The sequence below is a fragment of the Marmota marmota genome, unplaced genomic scaffold (assembly GCF_001458135.2).
Source record: "Marmota marmota marmota unplaced genomic scaffold, marMar, whole genome shotgun sequence".
In the NCBI taxonomy this organism is placed as follows: Eukaryota; Metazoa; Chordata; class Mammalia; order Rodentia; family Sciuridae; genus Marmota; species Marmota marmota.
The window spans coordinates 44,119,181-44,134,655 of record NW_026000229.1 but is presented as its reverse complement, the minus strand read 5'-3'; the positions used below and the strand labels follow the sequence as shown (position 1 = coordinate 44,134,655).

General features: G+C 40.2%; 1 protein-coding gene across 1 annotated transcript in view; it reads right to left on the bottom strand.

Annotated features, from left to right (window-relative positions):
- Positions 1 to 15,475, bottom strand: part of Ryr3 (ryanodine receptor 3) — a 356,005-nt gene that overhangs the window by 206,220 nt on the left and 134,310 nt on the right. The window contains exons 19-21 of the mRNA XM_015480130.2: positions 15,119 to 15,311; positions 4,756 to 4,972; positions 228 to 332 (exon numbers count right to left, since the gene is read on the bottom strand). Coding sequence (XP_015335616.2) covers positions 228 to 332; positions 4,756 to 4,972; positions 15,119 to 15,311 — 515 coding nt within the window. The remainder of the gene's footprint in view (positions 1 to 227; positions 333 to 4,755; positions 4,973 to 15,118; positions 15,312 to 15,475) is intronic.

Sequence of the window (15,475 nt, the reverse complement as noted above, 5' to 3'; positions counted from 1 at the left end):
AACCAGGGTTTGAAAGGAAGTCAGGAGGTGGACTCCTGGTTCTGTCTGAGGAGAACTGGTCTCTTCAGGGCTTCTGGTGGACCAACAATAGGCTGCTGGACAGGTGGTAGGAAGAAGGGGTTGAGTTTTGGCTCATGAGGTCCCCGCACTCATTTGAGTCTTTGAAGAACCCTTCCAGGTACCACGACAACACAAAACTCTACCTCTCTGTCCACTGAAACACATACTTTGCCAAAAGTCCAGCCGAGCTCTATTTTATTCATCCCCCAAAGCTCATGAATGTTTTCAGCCAGTCTGTCTCGGATCTTCTCCAGGTGAGGTGGCAAAACAACCTAGAGGAAAAGGAGCAAGTTAAAATCCAGAACCATATAAATCAACTGTACTGATATAAAATCTATAGCGCTCTGGTGCCCCATTTGAATCCACTGGCATCAGCATTCCGACCTCACCCTGCATAACATACATGCCTCCAGCCTGCCTCTTTCTCTCTCAGCTTCCTCTCTGCTCCTTGAGGTCTCTCTGACCATTCCTTTCAGGTCCTCCCTACAGATATTTGTGCTGCAGGTTCATCTGTGAATGTTCCCCTCATCTTATTCCCTTGCTCCATGGTCCTTCCTTGGGAGACAGCACACACATCCACCCAGTGATGGTCACTCCCAAGTCAGTGCACCTCTAGCCATGGTCTCTTTTGAAGTTCAGATCCACCATTCCTGCTTGAAGGATTTTTCATCAAAGTGACCTCCATATGCTACCCAAAGCTGGGTTCATTACCTTTCTTTCAAAATCTTTTTTTCTTCCTGTTTTTTCTTTTTTGTTAAAGGGTCCCACTACTGCCCCAAATGTGGAATTCATCCTGGTTTCTACCTCTCCTTTGACATTACCTGCTCTCTGAATCAGAAATGAAATCTATCATGTTAATTTCCTAAGTGCCTTTCTGAAGGACCCCCTCCCATCACTCAACCTCATTATTTTCTCCACAGACCACTGTAAGGGCCTCAGAATTGTCTAAGTCCTCACCAATCTATGCTGCCGCAGGTGGAACGATGAGTCTACAATTACAAAAATCCCATTAAAACATTCTGCTCCTGAGTGTTCTCCAAGAGCTCCTTGACACTCCTAAGACAAGACTAGGCTTAGTAGCCAGGTGTACAGAGCTCTTCTCTCATCACAGTTTCCACAAACACTTCCTTTCCAGAGTTCTTCAAATTCTCCCCAAAGACCAGAGCATCTCACAGTTCCACAGCTTCACACATACTACCTTGACCTCACCACACGCTCCCCCACTCCTCGAAATCTGGCAAGGGTCCTCAGCATTCATCCTTCTAAATGTCATTCTGATGTCACTGCCTTTGGGAAGCCTCCCCTGACTGCCTCCAAGGAAAACTGCCGTCTTCCTGCTTTGCTCTTTCTCCTCAGAGGTCAAAACTAAGGGTCCATTTTCTTTTTTTCCTGTTTTAATTTGTTATTATTTCCATGTTTATTGGTTGATAGCCGTTAAGAAATGAGAGCATACAAAAACCCAGATTTCCAATTTCTTCTGTCCACTTGGAAGATGGCCAATGCTGGGCCCACACATACTGCGGCTAGGAACCACCGTCTGCTTTAGCAGGGGTTACATGCCTGGCCTTTCTCACTTCTGTATCACCTGCCTGGCTTCAAAGTCCTAGCTCTATTCTACTTATTATTAGTGTGTCCATTATTAAAATCCTACTATTAAAAAGAATCCTGATTTTTTTTTTTTTTGGTGGGGGGTGTGGTTCATGGAGAACATTATTTTCTAGATAAAGTATATCAAATTGGTGATGTATAAAAAAGATCATAGAAACTTCATGTCACCCCCATAATTTTTATGCTTTTATGTACCAGTTAAAAATAAATTAAAAAAGATAAAGCAAAAAGATCATAGAGAAAGGTAGCAATAACACATTTAAAAAATGTGTTATCACTATTTGTGTTTCAATTTAAAACATTTAAGAAATTGACGTAATTACGGCAACGTCAAAGTAAGTAGCATGATACTTTGATAAGGAGCAAATGGGGAAGTTATTAGCAAACAATAATCACACATGGACTTTATTAATTAATTAAGGTAATCTATAAAATAAGTGCTCCACAATTGATCACAGCGTGAAAGTGGATTCCAGGTCAGAGGGAACAGAATGCTCCAGCAAAAAGGGAAAATGCCACTGGTTGAGGAGGAAAGGGATTTCTGCAAACAATGTCAAGTTATAATATCAATGACCCAACTGGTGACTACCTGGGACAAAGTAATACTAGCTTGACAGCCACCTACTGTGAGTCTAGAGTTCCCAGGGAAGGTGCTGGAAGTTAGGCTCCCTCTCCTTATGCTCTGCAAGGGACTGGGCAGCACCCAGGCAGCTCTGCAAAGGCCAGGCGGTAAGTGCTCTAGTTAACAATGCGTCACTCTCAAGGGTTAACATGCCCTCGGGAGGCCTGGGGGTGAAATGCCCGAATAGCTTATATTTAACTTCGCCTTTGACAGTAATTTCAGAGAATGATAGATTCTAAAAAATTACAAGGTCTCACTCAAGGTAATAAATTACACCTTTCCAATGAGAACTTCTCTATTATTTGATTGCCCAGCAACATTTCCCTGGTTACGGGGTCCTCACGAATTCAGCTTTGTGTCTGGACGTCAGAGTTATTCTGGTTTGTGGCTGTGTCTCTGCTCTGTGATTTCTAAATCTTCAATCTTGCATGTTTGGAGAACTCTTCTCATTCTCAGGCAACCTTCCTCCTCTCCCTCATCAAAATGCTCCCTTATGTTTTGGTTCTCTGAGCCAGTTCTTCCAGGAAGCCCAAGTTTTTGCTTACTAGCAGGAGAGGCAACCAGGAGTGCAGTAACTCACTCTCTTCCTTCTCCCTGTGTAGGCACGACTGCCCTACCCTGTTCACCGAGTTCCTTTGAACTTGAGCCCTCAACTTCTTGTCTGCAAGGGGTCCAGAATATGCCACAGAGGCATAAGGTTTATTTTGAACTGAAAACGTTTGGCAAACAACTGATGCAGGAAGGGACTTTTTCCAAATTCCCATCATCTGCTTAAAAAAAAGAGCTTCCCCAAAGAATCCAACTGTTCCTTCCCAGGGAAGACTGATTCTTAGCACCAGAGAAATGTCAGCACCACACCCAAGCAGACTCTGTCACAAAACTAGTCACATCTCTCTTCTCCTCGCCTAGGGACCCATTCCTCTATCTCTCCCCAGAGTCATCTGTTTTCCAGGGAGCACCCTTATAATCTCCCTCCCCCTAATAAAATGGCATCTAATTTCCAAATGCTAACCTCCTTCCTGAGTCCCCTTTCTTTGTGAACTCTCTATTAGGAGATTAAAATTTATCTATTTCTCTTGCTGTTCTGTTAGTCTTTGTTTAATTTGCAGGTATCAGTTATAAAAGGTAGGAGGGTAGAAGAGAAGCTTTTCCTTCACAACACATGAAAAATACAGGAACTAGACTTTCCAAATCCTAGGATCATCTCTAGCGCACCAACTCCTCTGAGTTTCCTTTCAGCTCCTCTCTATATTTGAGGGGCCATATCGACTGTGAACAGACAGAGAAATCCTGCTTTTCTATTTTATGGGAATTCATGATCACTAGCCACAGGAGGTAAGTAAGAAACTCATGCACACAGAGATAAAGATGTAGGTGAGAGGGTCATATGAAGGTCGTGGTAAATTCATACTAGAGATGGTCTTCAGGCTGAAAGAGCTATTCTTTATACACACTATTAGCCCCAAGTGCCTTAGAGGCAAGGCCCCTTTTTTCATTCATTTTCTATAAGACCTAGGATAATGTTTCTAATAGTACTGGTGTGTAGGATATGATGAAAGCTGTTGCATGCCCCGTGTCATACCCTGTAAATGTCTCTCAAAATGCAGACCCCGAGGGGTTGAGGCTGGAAGATCACAAGTTCCAAGCCAGCCCCAGCAACTTAGCAAGGCTCTAAGCAATTTAGTGAGATCCTGTCTCAAAATAAAATAATAAAAAGGACTATGGATGTGGATCAGTGGTTAAGAGCCCCTGGGTTCAACTTCTGGTACAAATAATAAAAATAAATAAATAAAAATTAAAAAAAATACAGGCCCTGGGCAGAGAAAGAAAATATCCATTTACCAGCTTTCCTATTCCCTCCATACTATCTCATTCTGTTCAGTTTTATTTTCCTGCTTGCCTCCTGCATGTTCCCCTCCAACTGTCCAGCCATGTTGAGAATCTCCATTGCCACCTGTTCCTATTTTTATGTTTCTGCTTCTAGACTCTTATTCACCTCATTCCTATTAGATCACCCCTGGACACTCCACCCCAGTTAAGCCTACTAAAAGCCCTGACTGAATTAGATCTGTTCTGTAGACTCCCAGAAATATTCTAGCCTAAAGGATGTCTCTAGCACTTATTTACGCATACGGTTCATTCTGTATTTATTACATTTGGCCTTTAAAAAAAAATAACACATTTGCTTCTTGTGTCTTCAACTTGGCTGTGAATTCTCAGAGAGCACTGGAACATTTCTGCCTATCCATGGTGGAGAACAGTGCCTTGCATGTGGCAAGAGCTTAATATGCTCATTGATTAAGAAGTCTTTTATCTGTGCACAAAGCAGAAACAAGAATAGTTGTTTACACTGCACAATTCTACAGAATGTATAGTAAGAATGGTTCAAAGACAACACAGAAGAAAGAAGAATTTAATCTCACTTTATCTAAGTGAGTTACCTCTCGTTGGCAACTTGAACCTACCTGACTGGTGTCTATAGGGCATGGGATAAAAGAAGCTTGTGAGAGGAACTGGGTGGTACCCAACAGATCTCTAACGCCATCAGCATCACGTTTATATTCTTTGACAGGCTCCAATCTCATCTTCTCTTTGGGAAGTAAGGCTTCATAGCAAGGGGCATATCCCGAGGGAGGCAGGAACTTAAACTCCCCATGACGTCCACCCATCAGGAAACGTACTCTGTCATTTGAAGAGAGCAAGAATAGAAGTATCAAAAAATATCCCAGGCCAAAGAAATGAAAATTAAAGATTAGATCCCAGTCCTTGCTTCCTGAATCATTTTGTTGTGAAGTGACTGAATTCAGATTCAGCACAGCCAACATCCTAAAGTAGGTAAGAAGCAGTGGAGGGATAATTGAGTGTGAAGGCAGGGTCCTCAGCTGACCCACATCAGCTATGTTGTTTTTGGGTACTGGAGATTGAACCCAGAAGCATTTTACCACTGAGACAAATCTCCAGCCCTTTTTATTTACTTTGAGATAGGGTCTTGTTAAATTGCTTAGGGCCTCACTGAATTTCTGAAGTTGATCTTGAACTTGTGATCTTCCTGCCTCAGCCTCTGGAGTCACTGGAATTGCAGACATATGCCACCGCACCCAGCTCTCAGCTATGTTCTCACAAATTTATTTATAGATGAAAGCACTAGGTTTTAAAAGCTAACTTTATTCTTACTCTAGTATGTAATTACTACAGATATTATTACAATATTGAAAAGGATAACAGTGATAATGATGATGAGATTATTCTCTGTAACGATCACATTAAAATTACACTATGACAACTTCATATTTCCTTGAGGGAAATTACCCACACATCAATTAAAGAAAACATGGTGTAACTATCTAGAGAAAAGAGAAAATTCTTATCTTAATATCCAGGGCAAAATATTGAATAACACCAGAATATTAACCACAAATAGCAAACTGACAGATGTTATTACATAGAAAGGATGCACTGCAAAGGCTGCAGTTACCTAAAGCAGCCATATGAGGGCGACTCTGAGGTGGTGACTGTAGGGGGCAAGTGTTTGCTCACTAGGATGCTCGTGCCTTTCTCAGGGGCACCATACCCCTGCTGTCATTCAGGCCTGACATGCTAGTCCACCCCAGTAGTCCCTCCTGGGAATTCCCAAGAAAGGGAAAAGAACTCTTCAGGGCTCACAGTAATGACAGGCAGGTCAATTACTGGCACACATAAGTAATCCAACAGTTCAGTATTCTGGCCAAATTTCAACTCCACATGTATAGCAAACCATAGGGTTAGGGTTAGACTCCAAAATGTTCCCTGTAAGCTGGAGAAAATAAAAGTGGATGATTTCAAAATGATACATCATATGGTCCTAGATTTGTAACTACAAACGTAACTTTCACAAATGAATTGCACCCACCTTAAATTGGTGAGGAAATTTGACCATTGATTTAAATAATTGAAAAGTAGCAAGATATATAGCCCTGCAGGTTCAACGATAATTTCATATAGGAAAAATCAATATGCACATATCGCTTGCAAACAACATTTATTCACTCCTTCCCTCTCTCCATTCATCAAATCTGTACTGAGCCCATACAACTTGCATCCATCTCTGCCCTGGGGATTCAGCAATGAACACAGTACTCAGTGTCTCTGATGTCACAGGTTTTCTAGAAGACCAATAGGCACAATTGTCGATTAGGAGACAATGTGAGGAAGGAATAGAGGGAGATCTGAAATAACTCAGGGAATGGGGTGGCTGATAGAGAGGGGATCGAGGTAGTCCTCTCTGAGGAGGAGCCATGTGATTAATCTTGAGGGATAAGGAGGACCCAATTAGTTCAAGATGGAGAGGAACAAATGCAGAGGCCCTGGAGTGGATCAGACAACAAAGAAGATGACGGTGTGAGTGAGGGTACCACAGGCCTGACGTCACGAAGTGAAGCCTGAGGAGTAGGGCTGTATCAGGCAGAGTCTGTGAGCCCTGGAAAGGACCTGAGATTTTATTCCAACTGGGAAGCAGTACATGAATTTTAAGGTGGGGAAATGAAAGATTCTTCTTGTGGCCCTAAATAGGTCTGGGGACCACATAGGAGGCTCTTAGAGTAGTATAGGGAGATGAGGGTGAGGTGGCCCAAGGTGATCCAAGTAGCCAGTTTTGATCTGGAATTAGGATTGTTAGGAACTGCAGACAGACTGGGTGTGTGAATAGAGGGGGATGCTGTATTGGAGGAAGGTTATGGTTTAGCAAAGCTCTCGCAGCAGGACACTTTCCGTTTCCTTTAACCGGAACATTCTGGTAGGAGAGCCTTTAAGAGTTTCAGTATTGACTGTATTACTGTGGTTGTGGACATAGATAATTATGAAACTGGAAAATAAAAATCTCTCCATGTGAGAAACGTCAAGATTTTTCCCCTTCTCAATAAGAACAGATATTTTATACAAATTTTATAAAATGCTATTTTAAAATTAATTGTAGAAATCACACTAAACCGCCCACTATCCCATTTAAAAACACTAAACAGTGATATAGAATTAAAACCACAATTGTCCCTTGTGAGTGTACCCACATTAAGTGTTATGTAATAGGACATGATCTATGTGTATTAAGAATATGAACAATGACATTAAAAGGAAACTGAGTCATTAGCCTGCAGTGTTACTAATTTAGTGAACCTTCAGGAAATAATGACTAAGCCTTGAAATTATTTGTTGAGAACTTTCCAATTCAATTACAACATAACAGACTGTGTTTCTGACATGCTGAAACCATAGGATAAAATTGGATCTTTTCAAGCAAAGAATTAGTGTGGGAAGCTTTCTGCCGTCTTCTCATTGAGCATCATTCTTTGAGAAGCTGAATGCCTGGGACCTTATATAGCAAGTGTGTTCTGTTACTCACTAGTGTATGGATTCCAAGAACATAAATGGTGTCTCACAAGGACTTCTAGATGGCCTTAATTATTCATGAGCCTTCTTGCCAGTTCTGTTTGGTTTTGAAATGTCTCTTATGCTTTAAACTCTGCTGGATAGATAACAAATAGAGGCAGGTAGAGTTTTATGGAATATTTAAGGAGAACAATGCTTTGTTTTAATATCCAGTTATTTAAAAGAGAGCAATTATTTGGTTCTAAATCTTAATTCCTCTAACAGCCATGAAAAATTGTGAAATGAAAACTTAACATAGGCAGAAATCAGTGTTTACTGCTTACTGAAGCGTTCATCTTCAAACACCATTATGCTGTGCTTCACTGGGTGGAAGACAAGGTCCTGGATTGCTTTGGAAGTCCTGCCAGACAAGAGCCCTGCTCCCCAGAAGGTGTGACAGAACAGGAGCTGGTCCCAGGTACATCCTCCATCTGGGGCTCATTTCCCAGCTGCCAGGAAAAACCAGCCCAGACTCTGGGCTGGGAAGGGATCTAACACATAACCACTAATACGGGGGTCCCCCCATAGCCATCATGGGAGGCCCAGAGTTAAGAGGTCCAAACGAACAACTAGGATAGAATGTGAGTTTGAAGAGAAAAATTAAAAGGAGGAAATAAATGCATGAAACCCACTTAAATTATTGGAACACGTTATTAAAGTGGTTCTCTGAGTTTGGCAGAGGTCCAAAGGCAGACCTATGAATCCATTATTTAGTGGATACCAAATATTTGCACATCCTTAAGAGAGGTGCTGGTTCAGCTATACAGGACACACCAAAAAATGATGTGTCACAGCCTCAGTCCTTCACCCACCTCAGGCTGATGCAGGGAGGAGTTTGTTTGGAGAGAACTATCTGGGAGAAAGGGAAGAGGTACTTTTCTCCACCTGAAACCAACTGATGAGGGCATCAGGAAAGGACTTAAGACTATAGATAAGGGTCCCCTGGCATTTAGAGAAGGACACACAAGCCTAGTGACAAAGTAGAATGAGAGCTACAGAGGGCTATATGGCCAACTACCCTCTGTCAGGGGGACACCAGGCACTGGTGTCCCTGAGGGAGTCTGATGTCTACCATCTTGGAAGGGCCTTTGCCCAGAAAGACAAATGGCTGGGCTCAGAAAAGTGGGGCTGGGAAAGGTGGGCAGGGGGTTGTGGAGGGAGTTTGGGTCAGCTCAAGGGAGCAGCCAGCAGGAGTGGTAGGGACTGTGCCAAAAGAACTGTGGTAGGAACTCATAGCCTGAGGCTAAGTACTTAACAGCTCCTGAAGAGAAAAAGGGAGAGTATGTAATGACTGCCACCTAAGGGTCCCACATGATAAATGTAGGTATCCACAGGATGTGACCACCCCCTTGTCAGGTCTCCTATAGCTCTATTCCAGAGGAGTCTGAAAGGGCTGGCTAGCCCAGGGTCAGGCTGATCTCAAGCTGCAGGCAGAGTTGGGTCAGGGCTCAAATCTTAACCACACAAGACTCTGGGCTTTATAACCAAATAGATGGAATTTTAAAATGACTGAGAAAATTATTCTTATTCCTAACAGGAACAATAATATGAACAAGAACTACCCCAAAACCATCCAAGGTCAGAAGTCTAGGGCTTGGATTTACAGAGGAAGAAGGAGAAACAATAAGTTAACCTACTAGTCTACTTCTACTCAAGAAATTGTTTATCTGGCACTTACTATTTATCCTACCTCTTTGACTCATTCACAAATGGGAATGTATAGTTGGAATGTAAATTTTTCTTCTCTGGGTATTTTCTTCTATTTCTTGTATTCTTTCAAATCTCTCAACTTCTAACAAATTTTAAATTCAAAATAAGAGAATTTAAGAACCAAGTTAATCAAAATCAGTTGTCCTTTATCCTCAGATTTTTTCCTGCATTAATAGATTTTAAAAATAATTTTTCACTAATCAATTTAATCACTTCCATTAAAGCACCTGTGTTAGCTCCTTGAGTTTTTCCTATAACACAGATGTTCCACCTTAGGAAGAAGAGTTTTTTTCTTCCTAGAGTGCTAACAGTAAGTGACAGTGTCCTTAGATTCCTTCACCTCAGAGATGAACAACTGCTTCAGTAATAGCCTGCTGGGAATAGAGAAGTTTTGGGATGTGTAGAGGAAATACCTTGTCTTTTTTTTTTTTAAACACTAATTTTGAAACACAGGGTAAATTACGCTGAAAAATTCCCACTAGCATTTTTAATTTCATCTTTTGAGATTTGTGCATTTTTGCTTGCAGATTTGCAAAAAGATGAGAATACCTATTACAGATACCTAGATCTGAAAGATGGACCCTTGAATAAGAAAAATTCAGTAAAAATCAAGACAAAATTTTGCTGTGCTCAAAAGAGGTGACTGCTTTTCCTTTCTTTGGGCTACAATATTATTATTCATAGCTCAATGGAGTTACCATAGTCTTATTGATGTCTTATCACTCTTATCTGCTATGGAACCCTTCCCAGAAGGATAGGGTTACAAAGAAGAGAAGGACACAGGCTGTGGTTAAGAGCAGAAAGAATGAGCAAGCTTTTGCTGACCTGAATTTAACTCTTAAGGTCATGATTCATAATTGCATCTTTAGTCTGTATCACTAAGACTGGAGAACAATCTGAGTTATGGATATCCCCACATTCATATTTCTTTTTGGTAGTGTCTGATGAAAGCCCAGGGCAGTCCAGCCAGTGCTCATCATGTTCTCCACAGAAGTATATTTATCTCAGCAATAATTTCCACAGCATTGACCACAGCAAGCTGGAAATAGCCAAGCTGCTGGTTACCTGAATTTTAGCCAAGTCCAGTGGATACCAATGGAAAATAAACAGCAACCACAAATACCAACCATTTTTGGATGTTGTTTCTGTAAATTAGAAAGGGCTGGATACAGAGTTATGTAAGATGATTACATGGATCTGTGGGGAGTTTATAGCTATAAAATATATTATGCTATAGTAAATAAATCATCAATTTTTGTAAAATAAAGAACACTCAATTACACTACATACTGTACCTTTTGCATAATGCTCTGTGATTCATGTCCTGCTGCCATTTGTGGTGATGGTGGGTGAGACCACTGTTTAATAAGGGCTTCCTGGCATCTAAAGTACCTGACCCTTTGGGGTTGGCTCCAAGGTACATATGGCTCTTCTCAAATTCTGTTCTATGTGGAATATGGTGGTTATACTGAAGGCCTATTTCACTACTGCCCACAAATGAACCACGTTGAGAAGAAAACTAGAGGCACATTCATAACAGTTAGGAAGGAGAGCACATATCGATTTGTGGACTTTTGTCAGTAATTACTCATGCTGCCTTTGACTTCACTGTAGGTAAATCTAATTGAAAACGATTTTTGCTCTTTGTGTGGCTTTGCTCTTTGATGGCTGCTGGCAGGGACATCCTAATCAGGTATTATTAACAGCATAGTTTGTAATGATAAAAATAATTATAAAAAATTCAAGATTATGACCTCATTAATGATCATTACATAGAAGGAAATGGAACTATGAAAGATAAATCTAATTTAGAAGACATTCAGAATTTAAAAACAAATATGAGAAATAACTCTGAATGCCTGTATGATAGGTGAACAAGATTCAATCTCTAGATTGGAATAAAACCTTGCATCTCCCTGGTAGAGATGCTATAAAGCCGACAAGTGTCCTACAGTATTGGGGAAAGCAATTTTTAAAAATCTTATCATTAAACACATTGCTTTTCAGTAAGATTTTTTAAATTAACTTGCAATTAACATCCTGGTTTCTGTTTCTAGTTTTTGGGTAACTGAACTGAAGTAGTACAAAGAGCTTCTGGGTTTCAGCACTGAATTATACTTAACCAGTTGATGTAAGAATAAGTATGGGTTTATTGATCCCAATTGCTCACAAGTAAAAATAAAGCAGCTGGTTACTGTCAACACAGGACCAGCACTGACCTGACCAAGGACATCAAGGGTGGACTGGATGTATTTCAGTCACATGAATTTCCCTACTACCTAGGCATTGTGATTCCACCTCTCTTTGAGCCACATCATGTTGTGAAACCTAGAGACAGGAATGTGTCAGAGTTGATGGTTTCCTCAGGGACAGGAGACTTGAAAAGTATGCCACATATTCAGGTTGCCCAGACCCAAGTCAACGTATCTGGACTCCTCAGTTTCTTAGATGATCTCAGAATTTATGCCTCAAACATGGTTGGACTTTGTCATTTTTCTTATCTTAGAACTTTGCCTCTGTGGTATCTGGACAGTCAGAAGACTGCATTGCCTCCTGACCTAGACATAAGATACTAGAAATGTCATCTATACCTTTACCTACTAAGTACAATTCTTTGTCAAGGTAAGGTTTCAAAAAAGCCCTACACCCCCCTAAGAATTACAGATGCAAAGCCATCCCTTCTCACTGTTATAAGGGGACTAGAAGGATGAGCCAACCATTAAGAATTATTATGTAACCTGCAAGAGCAGATATACTGTTCTTTACACACAAAATGTACAGGAAAGTCCACTAGCCAGCAGTAAAGACCAAGACTCATTCTCCAAAGTTCTGAATTCACTTAAGTAATTTTCTCAGGTGACATACTTGGGTAGTAGGTGTACTATCTTTGAAAATACGTAAAAACCAGTGAGTAGAATGAGGCCAAAACAAACAAAAACAGAAAGGATGCTAATGATGGGTGACAGGTTATCAACTACCCAAGAAAAGTGGTCCTGGGCACCAATGGCTCAGGGTAATTTTGTTTCTCCAGAGAAGACACAGGTCAAGGGTGTGGACCGTGATGCTGCTATGCTGTTAGACTTCTACTTAGTCTCTCTATTCCTGGGGAACGGAGTGGGCAGATGCACAAGGGGGCTTACATTGGGTTCCTCCTGACTGCCACAGGTCTCTGCTCCAATCCATTTTCTGTGTTAGTGAGCTGTGTGTCCCTGACTTTCAATAGCACTCCTTGCTTTCAACATGCTCCTATGTATGTCCAAGAGGATATCATTATGTGCAGTCACATTTAAAAAAAGAGAATTGGGAAGAAATATTCTCAGCAGAGAACACAGACCAAGAACGGCAACTCTTTAGGACATAATGACTTGGGCTGATTTAAGATTCCCGGGCTTGGAGCTATGTCAGCCCTAGTAAAGCCTTACTACAGTGCTATACCATTTGTTACAATAATCTCAAACAATATTAACACTTGATTTCAAAATATACCCATTTTCATGAGTATGTTAAGTCCACTAGTCAGCAGTAAAGACCAAGACTCATTCTCCAAAGTTCTGAATTCACTTAAGTAATTTTCTCAGGTGACATACTTGGGTAGTAGGTGTACTATCTTTGAAAATACGTTAAAACCAGTGAGTAGGATGTGGCCAAATATAAATACAAATATATGTTTGTATATATGCACATGCATATACACAAACATATATATATATATATACCTGTCTCAAATTCTGGAGGTTGAATACCATCTCCAAAAGATAATTCTTCATCCCTAGATCATTTATTTAATGAAACAGAGCCAAATTTTCATCCGCTTGGAAAATATGCAAACATGTCTTGGTTTACCAATCCACATGAGTTGAAAATTCCATCACTTGGACACCTGGAGCTCTGGGAGGTTCCTTTGTGGTCCCAGCTCTAAGCTCTTTTCTCTACAACTCTCCTTCTTCCATGGCCCTGTCCAGTGACTCCCAAGACACTAGTACAATTCTGAGTGTTGATCCCAGTCTCCCACTCAATCAACTATGATCTCTTTAAAATACAGGAAAGGAGAATGACAATTTTGGGAAAGAAGGGTTACTGTGGAGTCTTGCCTTACAGACATTCAAATGTATAATAAAGCTAAAATAATTAAAATGGCATCCAACTGGTACAAGGAGAGTGGGACAGGGCAGAGAATTCATACCCAGTGAGAGGATATAGAAAAACAGCATGTGTAGTACAAGCCCAATTTAATGTTAAATATTTAAATGTGTATATAAAAGGGTAATTTTATCATCTTTGGGTGGCACAGTTACGGGTTATTGCCATTCCTCTGGTTTACATTACTATTGTGAAGAGTAAAAAGAAAAACTAAATATAAAAATGTAATCACAAATTGGAATATCTAAAGCCAATAGAAGATAGTTTAACAGTCTTAGTACATGAAGAATTGTCCAAAAATAAGTGTCAGAAAGGCCACCAATACAAATTTACCTAAAATACTGGGTTGAAAAAGTACATTAGAACAATAAACCTTAACAATGCTTTTCTATGCTAGTAATTACAGAAATAGAAAATTCAAGCTCTAAAATACAATTGTTCTCAAATTGGGAAGATTAAAAATAACCAGTAATAGTAAAGGTTAATGAGGATTCAATCAGTTGGGCATTTCTGAATTTTGCTTTAAATGACACTGTGGGCCCAAACTCTATCTGAAAGCTTTGGAGATGTGTTTCAGACTTAGAATTCTTCAAAGTGTTTTAAAAAGAAAGAAAGTGCACGTAGCATAGGCATATATTATCCAGAGCTTCCAGTCAGGTGAAGGGCACTAATATTTCCACAGTTTAACATATTCACAAGTAGTAGGAGAAATGAAAGACTGAAAAGAGCTTTATTGATGTTAATAGTTTTGCCATAAGTGAGTTTAGGTTAGATTTGCTGCAAGATGAATTTATAAATAAATTTGTGCTTTTTAGAACTTTTCTGAATTTTGAATTTGTTGATATTTGTGTTCATGCAAATTTCCTAAAAATCAATTTGGCCATATAATTTTAATTTTGAACTTTATAAAGTTCATACTTTTTTTGACCTTCTAGGAGGAACAAAATAGAAACACAAAAAAATGAGTTACGTGCAAAGATGTTCATAGTAATTTCGTTTATAACAATACCAATAGAATTGGCATCAAAGTATAATAAATGCAATAGCTATATTATGGGACAGCTAAATAAAGAGATATTATGTGGCCATAAAAATCATCTTGAGGATACCCAATGACTTAGGAAAAGGATCATTACATATTATTGAATGACAAGACATAAAACTTTATACTCCATGTGATTGCAATTTGAAAGGTATACATGTTTGTAGATTAAAAAAAAAAACACTTGAAGAAAATACACTAAAATGTTAGGAGATTGTAGCTAAGCATAGGAGTCACAGGTGATTTTTACTGTATGACTTATAATTGTGTCTGTCAAAGTTTTCATGATGAGTATGGAATAATTAATAACATAGGATTATCTCAGTATATAATATAAGCCCTGCAATGGGAATGTGTTCAACAAGGGTATAAAAGGAATGACTGGTTGCCTCTTCCCAGCATCACCAATTTCTTGGGGTAATTTGGCTTGTGGGAATGAAGTCCTGAAGGAGATTGCTGGCTCCTTCCTTAGTTCCTGAGGGTGATGGGAAAGTGGGATTGTGGCTACTTTCCAAGAAACCACAGTCAGAACTTACTTAACACCTGCTGAAAAGCTCATCACAGGGAAGAAGAGCCCGTCCGTGTTGAAGTTCTCAAACATCCCCTGCACAGGCTGCCCATTGATGCGGAAAGAGATACTGGGCACTCCAAGGTCAAGGCAGCAGCTCACCACATCATCTGACTTCAGCAGATGCTGGTTGATGGAAGCCACGGCTCTGGGTATCCGGCCTAGTGAGCAAAGAACAGGAAGAAAGCTGCAGAACTTTGGAGGCACTTATCAGGCTGGTGAAGAAGCTTAGAGGCCACCACTGGGAAGTGGGGATGTGTGATGAGCACATAGGTCTGGAGATGCTACTGTATTGGAGATGCAACTTTGTTTTCCCTGTGTGAGA